This window comes from Carassius gibelio, chromosome A5 (assembly GCF_023724105.1).
Source record: "Carassius gibelio isolate Cgi1373 ecotype wild population from Czech Republic chromosome A5, carGib1.2-hapl.c, whole genome shotgun sequence".
NCBI lineage: Eukaryota > Metazoa > Chordata > Actinopteri > Cypriniformes > Cyprinidae > Carassius > Carassius gibelio.
In genome coordinates this window covers 18541621-18559481 of record NC_068375.1, presented here as the reverse complement: position 1 = coordinate 18559481, position 17861 = coordinate 18541621, and the positions used below count along the sequence as shown (strand labels likewise).

The 17861-nt window shown below is 37.8% G+C and overlaps 1 protein-coding gene across 11 annotated transcripts in view; it reads right to left on the bottom strand.

The window, feature by feature from the left end:
• The window catches only part of LOC127999208 (myocyte-specific enhancer factor 2C), a 69595-nt gene that overhangs the window by 8768 nt on the left and 42966 nt on the right, over positions 1 to 17861 (bottom strand). For 4 of the 11 annotated variants that reach the window (XM_052592167.1, XM_052592171.1, XM_052592166.1 and 1 more), the window contains 3 exons: positions 5022 to 5168; positions 3080 to 3224; positions 2121 to 2195 (listed from right to left, as the gene is read on the bottom strand). In XM_052592167.1, the coding sequence (XP_052448127.1) occupies positions 2121 to 2195; positions 3080 to 3224; positions 5022 to 5168 (367 nt within the window). Of the gene's footprint in view, positions 1 to 2120; positions 2196 to 3079; positions 3225 to 4789; positions 4928 to 5021; positions 5169 to 17861 lie in introns of all 11 variants that reach the window. The other 7 variants (XM_052592172.1, XM_052592169.1, XM_052592174.1 and 4 more) reach the window with 4 other exon arrangements.

The following is a 17861-nucleotide window of genomic DNA, read 5'->3' as shown; positions in this document are numbered from 1 at the left end:
ATAAATGTAAATATATATATTTTTATACTTTTACATACTATACAAAAAATAAATCTGTCATTTTTAAACAAGAAAAATACTAAATGAAATCAAGCTTTTACTAAGGCTAAAGAGAGGAAAAAAGACTCATGGATATTCCTGTCATTTTCTCTATTAGACCATTAAAACGGTGGCTGTTTGTGTCGTTTGACTCTCTTCAACGATTGTTTCCAGAGTTGTGGCCTACATCAACTCCACACTGCGCCCTGTGTTAGCCTGTAGACGGCACAATGGCTATATTTGATGGCGGTAGACCCTGAACGTGGACAGCAGGGCCACACTAACAAGTGGTACTGTAATAAACAAATCTCCATATTCATCGGGAAGAAGGAGGCGGGAACCGGCGCACAATCAAAAACTCATTTTAATAATCAAAAGTAAATACAAAACGGCGCACCAGCCCCTCACGGACGACTGGTGCGCATAAATAAAAAGCAAACATAAAATAATGTCCCAGGCCTGGTCCTCTCTCGTCCTTCACGGTCGTCACTCCAGTTTTATATCCTTCCATCTCCTACGTGGGACTCAAGACCGGCGGTGGGGCGCAGGTGTAGCTCATCTCCAATCGCTACACCTGGCCTCACTCCTCGTTCCCACGCCTCTCGGCCTCGCCCCACTCGCCACAGGTACTTTTGTGCCTTCCAGACAGTGTGGAGAGGAGGTCAGTTGACAGACCTCACCCTCACCCTCATACAATAGACCCCAGGCCAGACAAGGTTACCCAGCTGTGTCCCAGCAACCCAAAAGCCAAGTTCAAAACATCTACTGTCCCGCTTTAAATATCCAAGCCGTTTACTGGTCAGTGGTTAAGACCGGCAGACTTTCGCAGATGCAAACAGATGTGCAGACATGCATACACAGACGTCCACACACACCCAGAGACTCTGAGGCAACCACAAGTCAAAGCAGCACTGCGACCGTATATCAAGTGGATTGTTCTTGTATACAGAAACTCTCACACAAACTTCTCAAAAGAATTGGGCTACTAGATGGTAAAATAGGCCAAGTACGTTTTATTTGTTATCCTACAAAAGACATAAAGCAGAAGTACAGGGTGAGAAGAGAGTTGTGTGCCATCATGATCAGACGAGCTGAAGCAAACAAACAGAGGACACGGGTCAAACAGTGCAGCATCTGGCTAATGCCTATATGCTTGTTTACCTCTTTACTAATAAAAAACCCTGATATTTACAAAGCTTATAGGGATGAACTATATTAAAGAGCACACAAGAAGAGTGTGAGCATGTGATTTCACCTATAGCCTCACAAATTCATCATCAAAAAAAAAAAAAAAGTTTAATGCTAATACTAAAAGGTTTAATCATTATTATTTTTTTCGTAAGAAATTAATAGTTTTAATTCAGCAAGGATGCATTTAGCTGATAAAAATTATAGTGAAGACATTTTTATTCTTACAAAACAGTTCTATTTCAGATAAATGCTGTTCTTCTGAACGTTCTATTAATCAAATAATAATATATATTTTAAAGTATTACGGTTTTCCAAAAAATATTCATCAGAATATTTCAATAATTGATAATGATAAGAAAAAAGCCTATTGATTTCTGAAAGATCATGTGACACTGAAGACTGGAGCAATGGCTACTGGGAATTCAGCTTTGCTATCATAGGAAAGTAATATTTTGAAATCAATTATTAAATATAATAAATGTAAAAGTGTATATATTTTAAAATATATCAAATTAGATATATCATAATGATACTTGCTGTATTTTTGATCAAATAAATGCAGCATCAGAAAGACTGAGTGACTTTCAAAAACCAAGCTTTTGAATGTAGTATATACGCTGATTGATACACATGTTTGAACAAAAACAAAGTTGTTAAGAAATTATTTTGCTAGAATGGGAGTAAAAGAAAAACTGTGGCTGTTGGGTTTGAACCAATCCAGTTCAGTCTAATTCACTTAATGACTACAGTTTGCAAAGCAATGACTGTGAATACAAGCCCAGCTTATACAAACAGAATATTCAGCTGAAAATATGTGAGGCAGTTCAGAGCTGGAAGAGAATTTGTGCTGTTATTGGCGGAGTAAAAGTTGTGATGGAGAGGGAACATACTGTAGTATGTGGGGATGCCGTCCTTACCAGCACTGGTGCCCACGCCAGTGGAGAGATCGGTGCCCATCAGACCACCTAACATGTGAAGAGAAAGACAGAAAGAGAGAGATTTCAGTCACTACATTACAACTGACATCCACATTCAACAACAAAATCTTCCTTCTTAAAGCTGTCGGGTCATTTATTCAACACCTTCAAGCCACAGAGATCTTCCTCCCTCCCAGCACGTTTAATAGCGATGGAGACCAACAGACAAATAAAAGGTGACAGAGACGTGCGTGTGTGTGCGTGTCTCTGTGTGTGTTTGTCTAAGAAGAACAAAACACTGTCCTTTTCCACCTCAGCACACTTTTCTGAGGGGGAAGCGATGTGGCCTGGATGGGCTCGGTCATGGTGTCCAAGAAAAATGACACATTTTTATTTTTAAGCATGCAGGAGAGCAAGTGTGGTCAGAGGCGTCCAGGCTGGGCCAAGACTCATATTTAGCCAAGCGCTGCTGGAATACAGAGCTGATTGCATCAGGAGAAAGCAGTTTTAATGACAGAGCTGTGGGTGAGAGACTCTGTCTAATGAAGCAAGACAACACAATGACAACAAACGAACATCAGCCACGGGGAGCTACGGATGAACGGATGAATGGCTAGAAATACAGAGGAATGCTGATTATTAAATTAAATATAAGTAATAGTTCACTATTCATGTACATATTTAAAATGTGAAGCCAACATAAAATATCATTTGTAATTTTAATAGTATTTTTTATTATTATTTTAAAATGGTATATATTGTTTTCTTGCCTCTGTGGCTTTCACTGAAAAAAAAGCTGTGCAACGTTTTGTACTTCACTTTTTATTTTCAGTGTTGGCTGCATCAGCAGAATAGAAAAGTTGTTCTAGAAGCAATGAAAGTGATTATATTTTAATGAAACATTTTTTTTTCCAGACAAATTGTGTTTTTACCTGCACTAGGTGGTCTGTGTGTGACCCCGGGTGACATGCTGTTTCTCTGCAGGCTGTGGTGGGCCAGTGGAAGCAGGTTATGACTGCCTGGGTAAATCTGGTTATTCACGGGGATGGGCATCTCGTAGGTGGAGGAGGGCACAGCCTGGTTGGAGACAGAAGCAATATATATATATATATACCATTAAGATAATAATTAGTAATGAAACTACAATAATAATGGTGATGACTAAGATTTAAACACACTGAATACAAAGGAGAAGTGGGGGAATTATGACTAATATGTTGCATGCAATGACATCAATCCTCCGAACTCCTGAGAGGTACAGTATTTCTGTCCATTTTCTCTGTTATCTACCATAAATGAACAAGCCGAGGTGACTCTAAACTCTCTTAATCTCTGTAAATCCTCTTGTTCGAATCATTCCAAAAGACACAAGCTTAACCTTGAAGAGACTCCTTCCTCCTCCATATTATGTTTTTTTTTTTTTTGAGGACAAAATAGCCCCGTGTCCTGAGGGTCTGTAAGTGCTCATCTGGGAAAGCATCAACTGAAAGGAACTGAAGAGGAGCCTCTCGCTCTTTCTCACTCTTTCATTCTTCATTAACTCACAAGGCCACAGCAATCATGGCTCGAGGCAGCCAAATAATTACAGGTCTTGGTGGGCACAGCTTCACTTTCGTTAGGTGTTCACCCTTCCGTCTTTACCCTCATGTTCTCTTTGGAGTCTCGGAGACGCCAAGGCCCTTTTAATAGCTTGAAAACATTTGTTTGATGCTTCATGACTTTCTCTAAACCAATTTCTAATCTGATAGTTGATTGATTATTTTTAAATCTTTTTGTGTACGTGAGCCTATGCATCTTCTGCATCATGCCACTCTTCCTCTTTGTGCTACTGCACTCTCTAACCGGGAAAATATAACTCAGTCACTTTGAGCAATATCTTCACCACCATCATTTACCACTCTACCCAACCCAACCTAATTATCCTAAACCTAACCAATACAACACTGTAGCTTACTGGACAAATCTTTAACCACACACATGCATATCAGCATTTTGCTTTGAAACGTCCTTAACTTCTTTTAGATTTGAAGACTTTCATCTGACTGGAAATTATTGTTTATTCCATACAGCATTGGCAGACAGACAGAAAGATATATAGATAGATGATTGATAGATGGACAGACAGACAACTAGACAGACAGGCAGGCAGTAAATTGTCATTAGTGAAGCACATTGCATTTCTGCTAATTCTGTGACGCATATAGTTAGGAAAGCACATGCACCTTAGGTCTGCAAATTAAGCAGCTTGTTTCAATCAGGCTGTAGGTTCAGACATGTAATGAAGAGAATCTATTTCTGAACACCAATCAGTGAAAGGCCTTCCAACACACAAAATACACTCGAGGTTAATATGACTGTATTTCTTACAATAATTGTCTTTGTGCTTTTTCTTGTTTTAGTCATATCTCAGAAATACAATTATCTCCCATCCATGCATCCAAAGGCAGTTCCAGCGCCATTATAAATGCCAAACACACATCTGCATGATACATATATGTATGTATATACTTTGAATGAGTTCTATATATGGTACATAATGTTTGATCAAGATTAAAATGAATTGCTTTGTTTCTTCAAATATCTTTGTTAGTTTTTTCACCGAGCGGTTAGTTTTTCGCCTCTTCTCTCTTCACTGTACTTACAGGGATCTTCTGAGTCTTGATCATTAGATCAAACTCTTCATTAATCTGTTTGTATTTCTCCTCTGTTCGCGGAGTGAGAGCGAGAGCAGAATCGAGCTCCAGGCTCTCATCGCCTTTGTTCTCCTTCTTGCTCAACGCCTGAAGCCCGCGCGGGACAGAGCACACGGAGAGACAGAAAAAGAGAGAAAGAGAAGGACGTGTGAGAGGGCTTGTCTGAGATGCAGGTACTTACACATATCCTCTGTCTGCTGATCATGTGCAGATCAATGTCGTCATTGATTTTACGGTACTTGTCCTCTGACTCTGGGCTGTGGCCCACCGAGTCGTCTGCGTCGGGGTCTGGGCTGTCGCAGCCATTTAGACCCTTCTTTCTCAGGGTCTGTAAATACAAGTTTGCACACAGTTCAAATACCAACCACCACAAAGACCCTGAGATGGGTTTCATACAAGACAGGATTAAATAGAATACTTTCTAAAGTTTGAAACTTTGAGTCCACTTCAGAATTTGTGGGGAAATTTCCTCACAACAGTTATGTATAGTTATATACAGCATCACTGAGAAGTTTGAGGTCAGCAAGATTTATATATTTAAAGAAATGAATACATATCGTAAAAAAAGTTCACAGTTTCCACACAAAAAATAAATAAATAACTAAAAGTGAAGTGAAGTGACACTAAAGACTGAAGCCTGAAAATTCTGCTTTGCCATCCCATTTTAAAAAAATATTTAAAAAGAAAACAATTACTTTAAAGTGCATAAATATCTCACAATATTATTGTTTATATTCTATCAAATAAATGCAGCCTGGTGAGCATAAAAAAAAAAATATATATATATACATATATATATATATATATATATTTTTTTTTTTTTTTTTTTTTTATAATTTATTCCAACAATATTTTACAAAAATATTTTAACTCTCACCAACCTCAGACTTTCGAATGGTAAAGTATGCATTTAATATAATAATAATTTAATTTCATACTAACTAAGGTCAATTTATTAGCAAGTAAATCAACTTGTAGATCACAGTTTGAGAACAACTGCTGCAGAAACTTTAAAAGGGCTGTTAATGAATAAATTCAAGCTGACGGTTTATTTTCTAAAAGTCTTTCAAGTCTTGTTTGCTTTTAGATTCTTTGCTTAAGGTCATGTTATTTATATTGATGTAATACACACCTAACCTAAAATACAAACGTTTATATTTAAACAGGTCTGGGTACCAAAGAGAAACATTTCTAATTGTGATTTCAGCAGAGTGGAACCGGCCTCAGTACAGCTGTGGCAAATATATTAACAGAGTCACCCAGTGAACTTATAATGGAACAAGGATTCTTATGGTATAACTATTAAGAACATGAACCAAAAATGTGGGATGAAGCTGAAAAGTTGTGCTAAGCTGAAGCAAACAAGCCAGTTTAACAGTAAAAGAAAGAATTGTGGGCTCTGGTGATGTTTTAAAGCAGCAGTTTCTCTCTTAGCCACCTGATGGCCACCTTCCAGTAGGAATGAGTTCTTCCTCTCACAGAAGCGTCGTCCTATGAGAGAGTGTCTGCCAACTGGGACATGTTACTTTACTATTAACACTTAACATAAAAAAACCCTGCCACATCTGCAATTACTAATCATTTACTACACACCATTGTATTCACTCAGTGTAGTTAAAGAAGAAATAAAAACTTGAGGCACACTGCCACATGCTGCGCCACAGACCCACAAAAAGCCTTCAACTCTCTCGTGTAATTATCAGCACAAGTTTCTTGAGGAGTCTGACGTCTCATCAAAGTGGATCAACTTTCTCTACTTCACATTACATTTGTTTCTTTACCGTTTCTTTGTAATTGTTTGTGAAATTTACTAACAATTTCTGAGTTCAATAAAACTGGTGCCTTCAAATGATAGGTTGCCCCCTAACAACAGATCTCAGGTATTGCCTCGGCAATGGGATGGAGGGAATATTTAGGGTATAGAGCGGCTGATGTCAATCTGAGGCAGCGGAGAGCAAAGAGGCAGAGTAGACTATAGAGTGCTGATGGGAGAGCATGCTGGCTGAGCAGGGATATGCAGTTTAAGACCCAGCATGCAGCCGCTCTGAACCCCTGAAGGTCTGCCGCTACGCCACTCATTCCAGATATGTGCACCTGTCAGAGTATCCACACCTGTCACCAGCTCTCTCTCTCTCTCTCTCTCTCTCTCTCTCTCTCTCTCTCTCTCTCTCTCTCTCTCTCTCACACACACACACACACACATTCTGCTGTAGGGGAAAGAGTTATCCAATCACAGCATGTATGCTGAAGACTACCATAAATGGCTAAACAAACACTCATTCCTTTGAGAAAAAAAGAAATGCTCACATGTTGCTCTTTCATAGCTCAGTAGCCTAAGTAGAGGTCTCAATTATATGTTATTGAAGCATCAGCTTTTTTTTTCAGGTTCATTTAAATAAAAAAGGCAGACATTTCGCATACAGTAAGAGTACAGAGTAATAAAATTAATTATTATAACTCAGATAATGTGATCTTGTAAAATGTTAATGAAAAAAAAAAAACTAACTTTTGATTGCAGACTTCGGCATTTTGGCAAATATGAGTATATTTTAATTACTAGGGTCATTTTCCCAGTAGATTTAAGCAAAGTTATTTTTATCTCATTGCTAATAAAATAAAAAAAAAAGATCTCATCTCAAAATGTTTAAATAATGTTAACAAAAATACATTTAATTTATATGTTAAATCAGGTAATAATACATGAATAAATGTTATAATCATACAATTTACATTTTATAAATAAATTAAATTACATTACATTTTTAATCATTTGTTTGATCAACTTGTGGACAACTTGGGATGTTTTAAGGTCAACCAGTGACAACAGATCCATTTGTTCCACATTAGTTTAAGGGGTCTGTTTCTAAGTAGGAGACTTGAGCAAAAGTCACTGTCTGAACTCCATTTAATAAAATGTCTGTCAAGGAGAAACAAATGAGATTTTAAAGAGATCCCATTAGAATTTTTTCCCCCTTCCTATGGGTTCATAATGACTCACTCATAAACACTCCCATGCTCTTCATTTCTGAAGGGAGGCAAAACACACAGCCAATGCAACTGATTTCCCAAGAGCAAGAAGCAATGGCAACATTAATGCTTCCAGTTTGTCTATCTAAAAATAAGATACAGTAGACAACAAAGACCCTGTACTTGGACCAAACAGTGAGAACATTCTGATGTCTTAAAAGCTCTGCAGGATGAAAGCTGTGTGATCGTCTTTCCTAAACATTATTGATGAGGAGTAATCAATCTGACAAAGTGGAAAATGGCCAGGCGGGGGTTGATAAAAAGCTAAAATGCACAGAGATAGTCAATAGAGAGCTGAGGAGTGATGAGCAGCTTCTGAGAATCAAGAATCAGAGGAGACAAGGAAGGGGAAAGTGTGGGAAGGAATGTCTCCTTCAATGGTATGCTCCTAATTAAACACGTTCATACTTCTCATCCCTCCTGGCTCCTTCTGTCAGACCTCCTCTCTGGGCTGAAGCCTAAATAATGGACTGATATCAACAACGGTCTTGCAATTCCAGCTGTAATCAAGCCAGAGAAACTCTAGCTCGAGTAGCCAAAGACAATTCCCTGCTGATCATTTTACTCCGGCCTCTTTTTAAAACCTGAACAGTGTCCAGTGCTCATTTAGACATCGAGTTAAATCCAGGCCAGATTTATGAGGCATTCTGACCCAGACAGACCATCACGGTTTATTTTCAAGAGGATTTCTGCTATGGAATGGAGCTAACAGGTTTGCAAGGAGGTGTTGAGAAAGTCCCACATTCAATATTCTGCGTATCGAGACCAGGTAATAAGCTTTATTTATACGATCTGACAACAAATTAAAAACATTACACAGCTTCATTCTGTTCTCCCCTGAATTCAAGCTGTCTTCTGTGTAGGGCTGCACGATGAATCATATTTTAAGTGTGATGAAGAATTCTGCTTACCTCGATTAACTAAGCATAATTGTCTGTGATATTTGACCACTGGCTGCATATCCTGAAAACTTTTTTTCCAGTTGACATTTACACTGTCTTGCATTGGTAACAAGCCAAGCATGAATCTCAACTATGTTTTTTTTTGTGATTGTAGTTGCTAAATTAATGCACTTATGCACCTCTGTGCTTACAAAGTTACCTGTTTGTTTTACTAGAAAAAAGTTAACAATCTGGAAGTAATGGAATCAGCCTTAGGGGTTTCACAGTTAGATCAACTTTTAAATATGAATAATGTATAGTGTGTTAATGTATATGATAAATATAACAACTCAGGACTAGATAGAGTAAATTAAACGCTGTGTATAAGTTATTTTGATTTGTGCTTACGTGAAATAAGTTTTTATAAAAATAAAAAAAACATTTCACTTGAGAACAACGGTTTAACAATCATTTTGCTAAATTTTGCACTGTTACTTTGAGGTTCAAGTGGAACATTTACATTAGTTTTCATATAGATCATGTTAGCAGTTTACCAAAAAGACTTCATTTCACACAGAAGTCTATTCTGGCCGCTCAGTCACTCTCCTTGCTCAGCACATGTACAAGTGTTTTTATTCTTTTTTCACTTCTTTCTCTCTTACACATCTCCACTATAAAGCCACTAACTCCTAGGTGGTCCCATTTGGCCAACAGAGATGACATCATGCACCTCAGCAGTCACGCCTCCACCATGTGTGCGCTGCGAATGAGTTGAAGTTGATTACTGCACACAGTCGCACACGCTTCTTGCTTCAACAGAGTGGATGGAGGTCAGGGAAGTTCAGTGACTGACACACACATGATCCAAATACAGATGGCCTAACTAAAAACTCTGTGCTTTGATATGCTACTTTTGGGGGGAGTGCAGAGTCTCCCGCTCCCCGTTGAACACACAAGCGCAGAACTTTAGGGAGAGAGCCAGTCTGTCTTGACCTTATTGGAAGCATATGGCTGGAGAGAAAGCAGGGAAGCTACTGTTTCATTAAGTGTGGTTTGAGCATGCTACAACTGTGTAGCGAGACACAAATGCAGATGACAAGGGACATGGCCTCCATATGTGCCTGTCTGTGTGTATGTGTACAGTATAATGGTAGTGTGAGCTGGTGCATCGCAGAAGACCATCTATCTTTGAACTAACCCATCAGGCTCTTCAGCTGTTGGAAGTGGGCACCTCTTAACTCATAAAAACCAGCTGCTTTACTATAATTTGCTTGCTTTGAGCCCTTCCCCCTCTAGGCTGTATTCCAGCATTAAAAACTATAGGCTGTCATTACATGGGTTATAAATAATGGTAGGAGTCATATCAGACATTTCTTCCCCTATAAAATCAATTTATAATGCTAATGTTATACTTTTTTCCCCCAATGGCCATTGTACTACTCTGAAAGTCTGAATATGGAAAAATTAATCATAAATGCATGTGCGTGTGTGTGTGTTTACAGGCTGTTTTCAGACTGAAATTTCAGATAAAAAAAATAAAATACAGTAAAATACATTTTAAAATATTTTAAAACAGAAACCACTCATTTTAAATTGTATTATTTTTGCACAATATTGCTGCTTTTACTGTTTTTAGTTTAGATCGATATTATTTTAGATGAGCATAAGAGATTAACATCAAAACATGAAGAAAAAAACAAAACAGCCTCAAACTTTTAAATGGTAGTGGATTTAAGTATAAACTTACACGTGTGTGTGTGTGTTCAGAATCGGTCTGATTTCAGATATCTGTAGAAAGAACAAGCTTTTTATTTTATTTGTTTTGCAGCTTTAGTTATAACAAATCATCTTTTTTTCATTAAGAAGTTTTCAGTTATAAAAGTTACGGCTGGTCTTCATGACACAATGAACTCTTTTATCTCAACCGATCAAGGAAAATTTGATTTTTCATGATTTACAGTAAGTAATGGATAAGTAATATCATACCTTGAGCATCTAATTACATCCTGGAATAGATGAACACAGGGAAAGACTAAATCCACTTAAAATTCTCTATATTTAGGCACTTGAACAATTAAACCTATTCCCGATATAAATCCATAATGTGAAGCAGTACAGAGAGAAAGACGAAAGCTGTCTAGCTGTTTTGAAGAGTATAGCTGTTACTCAATGAAACATTATTCTAAATGATCAACTCTAGGGGAACATGGTATGATCGTGTCTTTTTTACTACCTTTTCAATAATGTGATACTCTGCTGTGCCATGTTTTTCAGATTCTGGTACATGACTGTAAAGCGTGTCATCTCATATTCTCTCTCCATGGCTGTTAGCAAGACAGACAGACAAGCCATTCATATGACCTAATGGAGCATCCCATACATGCACACAAAGACACTCAGTCAAGCTAAATAAAGGGGTGTTTATACCATGGCCATCTTTCCATTTGAAACATGCTGGTTATGTCTTTATGTCTTGTTTTATTTCTAGAGAGACAGAAGGACACCTATCACACACACACACATTGAAATGGCTGTGATTCTTTTTTTGGACACAGCGAGCTGTGAACACACTTTCTTGCACACACACACACACACAGACATCAGTTATCAGCTTTTGTCTGTAGGGGTTCTTATCATGCAGCTGCATTACAGGAAGGGGCAGAGGGTTTTGAGCAACAATGTGCAGGCACCTGACCTCTCTGGCATGACCTTGTGTTTCCACACCCTTCAGGCCCTGTGGGAGGGGACACTGCCATCTACACCCACTTACAGAAATAGATCGCTCATTTTCCACGGACAGTAAGAGGGACAGCCAGAGGGGACAACCTTGTTTCCTTATCTTAAGTTCTGATGTCATGTGTTGTGATGATTTTGTTTGAATTATTATCCATGTAGCTTTATTATGCATTTTTATTATTACCTCATATTAACCGAGAGACTACAATGAATATTTGTACGTTTAAAAATGAAATGTATTTGTCACACTGCAGTAATATTTATTAAAAAATAAACGGTAACGCTTGACTTGATTCAATTTGTTAATAACAATTAACTGCATCATTAACATGAAATAACAATAAAACAATCTAAAGTATTTATTGTTCATTTATTGTTAATAATGAATTGTTATGTTATTGTTCATTTCAGCATTCACTAATACATTATTCATCAACAAAGACAAAATAAGTTCTCAGACAAATATATTATTTAAGTGTTAATCAATGCATTAAATTAAGTTAAATAAATAAAACATAGTGAAAAGTTAAAATAATAAATCTTAAGGGGACTTAAAATACACACTTTCTATTTTACATTCATTCATTTAGATCTAAAATGTGCGGATAAATTCATATCAATCTTAATCTACAATCACAGCCCTTTCTATAAATGTGAATATGTGTGTGTGCACATTATTCCGTGTCTGTAAAATGGAAGCATTGGACTAGTCATTCAAATCTGTTTCACTAGCTATATAACCATCCTTTAGAGTCTTTATAAATAAATAAATAATAACAGCTTTTATCCGCTGGATCGAATGTTTAGAGGCACCCCCAGGTCTGGCGGTGGAGGAGGACGCAGTCCAAGGGCAGCGGTTCACTAGAGGCACTGGTATGAATAGAGACTTGCTTACTCACCCTGCCTCTCCACGCCTATTCTTCTCCATTCGCTTTGCCAGCGCAATAAGCCAAGTGCTAAATTTAGCAACAGAGCATGCTATTTTTAGACCACTACCATTTTTTAGAGACATTTATTAGGGGAAGGATACTAAAAAAAAACTCATGCACGCACACACACACAAACGGAGGGAGAAAGGGAGAGAGGGAGGGGGCTCCTAATTTGGACACATCTGAAATGCACTCGTTTTCAAAGTGTTGCTGTAGACGCTTTGCAGCTGTTTCCAATCAGAGGGAAGTGTGGTGAAAACACGAGAGATTTAGACCGAGCAATGGAGAGAACGGGAAAGTGAGGCAGTACAAATGTTCCCAGTTCTCCTCGCTGACATCCAGCACTCGTGTGCTAGAAGTTCAACAAGTTGATCAAAGGCTGTGGGGTCAAAATGCTCTGGACCGGTGCTGCTCCTCACTGGATGAGTGATGAGATCTGCTTTGAAGGCTGGGGAGGCGTCTCATACACGTGTCAAATTTGAGTTCTTTTTCAATGATGTGTCGAAATTTAAATCTGGTTTGTGATGAGATGAAGACTTCTGAGATCTCACAGTCTGCAAATCATTCTGTGATATTTATACATATTTAAATCTTTATTCATTTATTAATATGTACACATATTTTGTGTGTGTCTGTTTCTGAAATTCCTATGCTCACCATAAAGGCTGCATTTATTTAACCAAAAATACGGTAAAAACTGTGAATTGTGAATTTTCACATTATTCTTCAAAAAGCATTCTAATATTATCAATGTCAAAAACAGTTGCACTGCTTGATATTTTCAAAGGATTTTCGGTATTTACAGGAACTTTCAGGACAACCTGATGAATATAAAAGTATAAAATCAAAAGAACAGCATTGTGTAAATGTCACTTTTGATCAATTTAAGGTGTTTTTTGTCCACACGCTGTCAATCTCCTCTTCTCCTCAGTTGACTTGCCTGTCACGGGGTTGAATTTTCTTAACTAGACAAAGCCTCTTCTGAGTTAAATGACAAATTCTGGCAAAAATACTGAGCTTGAACAACGCTCCGTTTACTTACAATAAATTTATTGACTCTTCGTGCGAGGAGCCATTAATAATATGTGTTTGTGTGTGTGTGTAGTGGTAGATGGTGATACACAAATATTTCCCTCTATCATATGTGTGTTTTTTTTGTAAGAGGACACAGTTATGTCAGTGTGTTATGTCATAGCGGGCCTTTGTAAGTTTAATAAATGGTCATTGAGTCTTGGCGCTGAGAGAAAATCGCTGTAGGCTAATGTTCTCTCTGATCTCGAATTACTCAAACTAGCAAGAAAGAAAGTCTTTTCAAAAGACAACTGAGGGAATATTTTACTGAAGCAGCCTACTAATGTGCAAAGTCCTTATGAGGAAAATATCTTTTAATTAACTATTTACTGCCACTCTGAAGAGAAATGAAAATGAAATCCAGTTAATTAGTGTACCTTGTCCACATTAAGCATTTTCCAAGAGGTTTAATGAACCTGTGCTGATCTTCTGTTTGTTTTTTTTTTCTTTCTCCTTCTACTTTAAACAGATGCAAGTTGAGAGAAGGCTGATGCCAGCAACCCTTCTCACACGTCTCAGCACAAGGCAACACATATGAGGGTGAAACATCGTGAGGGAGCTTTGTGGAATCTCATTAACCAAGCAGGTAGTCATTAACAGTGTGACCTTTGGAAATAATCACCAGCCTCCCTCGCTGTCGCTCTCTCTCTCAGTTTGTTTCCCGACCGCTTGTGGCTAAACGCGCTCCTTTCTGTTGCCGATTTATTAAGAAGTTGTGGTGGTGAGAGGAGAGAGAAGATTAAAAGGTGGCTGTTCAGAAAAAGCTAATCTGTGATGGGATGGGTTTGGTAAACTCTCTCTCAAGTGTTTGTGTCCTGTTCACACGACCGCTCCATGTGATGATGGGAGTGTTGACATGAGTAAAGCATGCAGCCACAACGTGCTTCTTTTTTTTTTTTTTTCATGGCCATGCCAGTCTCTCTCGGTTTTACCACATTTTTAATAACTGTGCTGCAAAAAATAAAAATAAAATAAAAAATAAATAAATTCAGACATCTATATATATATAATATTGGACAGAATTCATTAGTTTACATTTTTAAATAAAATGAATGTATATAATTTTATGATGTTTATTTTATATTTTAGAATGAATTAATTTACTAATTTAAGGTAATATAAAATTTAATAAGCTGTTAAAAAAACACCTCAGCTGAGCTCTAATGCTCCACACATGCTGGGAAAACTGGTCTGGCACAGTGCATTATGGGAAGTCTATGGCTGTTTAAGTTTTTAATCTCCTGCCAAATAAATGCTGCATTGCAACTGTGCCAGTAAGAGCAATTTGACAACCAAACCATTTTGTTGTGTTTTTGTTTCTTATCCCCCCTGCTAGTATAAAACTAGATAATTTTACCTTAGACAAAGCACTCGTAATTTGTTCTTTCTTTCGTGACTTAAAGTGTAATTATCTGGACCTTCCCACCTTTTGTCTAGCTCCAGATGTTAAGATGTAGGAGACTGTTAATGAGTCTCAGTGTATAAGTCAAACAAAGGTGCTTCGATTGAGGTATGAGGAGCATGTAAAAACTGAAAAAAATATGTTCTGTGTAAGTGACTTAGCTTGCACAATGAAGAAAACACTTGTTAATTAGTTTGAACCATTTTTTTTATTATTATTTACGGTCCCAGTTAACTATAAATCTCTCACCATTTTGTCTCGTACTTAAATTAAATCAAAACAAAATTATTATTTTGGCAATCTTTTTTTTTATCTATCTACAACTTCATCTCTCCATGCATGTTTTTTCATGTTTATATTTTTTATTATGCAAATTCCAAACTGAGTAAAACACAACTGTGTACATTTCAGAGAAAAAAAAAAGAAAAGAAAAATGGCCTGACCTACGAAAGCAGAGATAAAAATGGATGAAAACGGAAGGCATCAGCGGAAAGAAAGAAACAGGGAAAGTAGAGCTGGGTAGAAGAGCCTCTAGCCTCTCATAAACAGAGCTAAAGAGGCAGGGCAAGCCTCTCACTGCCTCTCTCCCAACAACACTAATTATCAACCAAAGACATGCTAATTACATGGAGCTTTATTGCTAATGTAGCGGGCTGCTCTTCAAGACACCCACACGCTGCGCCCAGCTCCCCTGCCTCTCCTTATCCTCCCACTGCACCCCACAGGCACTCCAGGCAAAGACAGGAAAGATTGCTCGGATTTGTGTTTTTTTTTATAGGAGTGTGTATGTTTTCAGCCCGTTTAAACAATGCCAAATCTTTGTATGTACAGCACATGTTTGAGGCGGTCCATAGCCGATACGTGTTTGTCTAACATGTCTCTCACACACTCCATAGCTCAAAGCTGAACTATGGCACTGATACCCCTCCGGCCCACCCCAAGTCCTCGTCCCCATCCTGCCATCACAACAGGAAGTCTGCTTTGTTCCTCTTTACCTCCTACCTCCCACATCCCCTGGCCGTGATGTAACCTAGCAGCAGAAAAACGGGGCCCTGCAGGAGCCCGGCACTTCAGCGTTGACAAATCTAGTTAGAGCAGCATTTTAGCCACCTTCAAATCGATTTCTCCAACACGAAATCTGGCGAATTGGAGAGGAACTCCACTAAAGCTGTTGCTTGGTGATGGAAGCAGTTTGACTCGCCATGCTTTCTTTTATTTCCACTTCGATGTTTGCGTGTGCTGATTTTCCCAGTGTGTCTTCATGTGGCAAAGCAAACCATGATGTTTAGAACTTGCATTTTAAGTAGAGTGCAACACTCTAAAATTGTTCTACAATGTAAAAAAATATTACTGAATTTCTCTGCCGATACAGAATAGACGATTATTCAGAATTATATCTGGCGATACCGATACCGATATTTACTTTTCTTAAGGAAAAATAAATCTCTCCTAACCAATGCTGTTAACCACAATGAATGTAAGTTTACAACTCATTTGCACATAGTCTTCCAGATTTATTCAAACATACATATATAATTCTAGGTAAAAAAAAATCTTCTCTTTAGTGTTTATTTTATGTATGTTTTATAGCTAACTAATGAACCGTGAACTGTGGATTAAAAAAGGTAAATGCCATGTTAAGTGACAAACTGTTCACAATCTGTTTTACTGGCATCTTCCCACGGTTGAAACACTGATTGAGCGATTAACATTGCACAATACATTTTGGTAAGCTATACTGTGATGTTTATTTTGTGCTATAACTTATTAAAGTGGAAGAGACTCACGCTCCGCACTGCTGCTTGAACTGAGGTACCACAGGGATCTGCCACAACGCCACATTTAAAAGTGTCAAAATGGCATTCATTATTTGAATTCCCTGATAAATTTGCAGGATTTGAAAGCTGAGACTTTGTTTCTTATCAGAAGTAAGAAAGCACAAAGCTCTTTGCAATTTTTGGATGGGAGGCACACTACAAATGTTTGGTGTAGAGAAAAACTGTGGAACTGGCAACCCTGGCTTAACTATGGGTGATTCATAAGTTCAAACAGAGCCTGCTTTAATGTCGCTATTTTTAACTGTTAATGCGTTATTGTCACGGTAATTTTTTTTAACATTCATAAATTTAACAGACATTTTCTTCAGCCCCAGGATGAGTTGCAGTCTGACATGTTTTTCAGGATATAATCAGCCCTGATCATCGGCTGGCTTTGAACAATCAGCCGATGGCCGATAGTAAAATAAATGGCTTTTCGCAATAAATCACAATAAATCTAGCACTCTACATCTACTTGAGTGTTTTCTCAAGTACAACGCACAGCTGCTCATGCTTGGAGTACATTTTTGTAATTGGGCCTTGATGCACTGAAGGACTAACAGACACTTTTAATCTACCCCTTAAATCTGTCTCAAATGGTGGGCATGTTTCACACTTTATGACAGATATCTGAATAATATAAGAAAAGCCATTTCCTAGCAGATAAAAATAAATAAAAACCTACATATAAATGCCACACTGGCTTTATGAGATATATGCATAATGAAATATACTTACTGAATACGTAAATAAAAAAAAAAAAAAAAAAAAAAAAAAAAAAAAAACATCACGCTGCGGAGTAAGCAAGAAAATTAAGGCAAGTGTACACACAGCGGAAATGAAGATGGACCACAGAGTGGCCAGGAATTTGTATGTCAGAATAAAAAAAAGGAAGTAGACAGAAAAACATGTTTTGTCTGTCTGACTCTAAGAGCAAAGGAGTTGGATTGCGCTTAAATTGAGATCAACCCACTTCACAAACTCAGCTATAGATCTTGGGATATTAACTTTGTTTGTAGATGCGCACCTGCTCATATGTTGTTGTGCATGGCAAGAGGACACACACAGTCTTAGAGCCCTTAAGTCCTTCAGAGGACCACCTTGTCAACCCACGTATGTCACCTTTGGTTTTTAAGATGTGTTGTGACATCTGAGAAA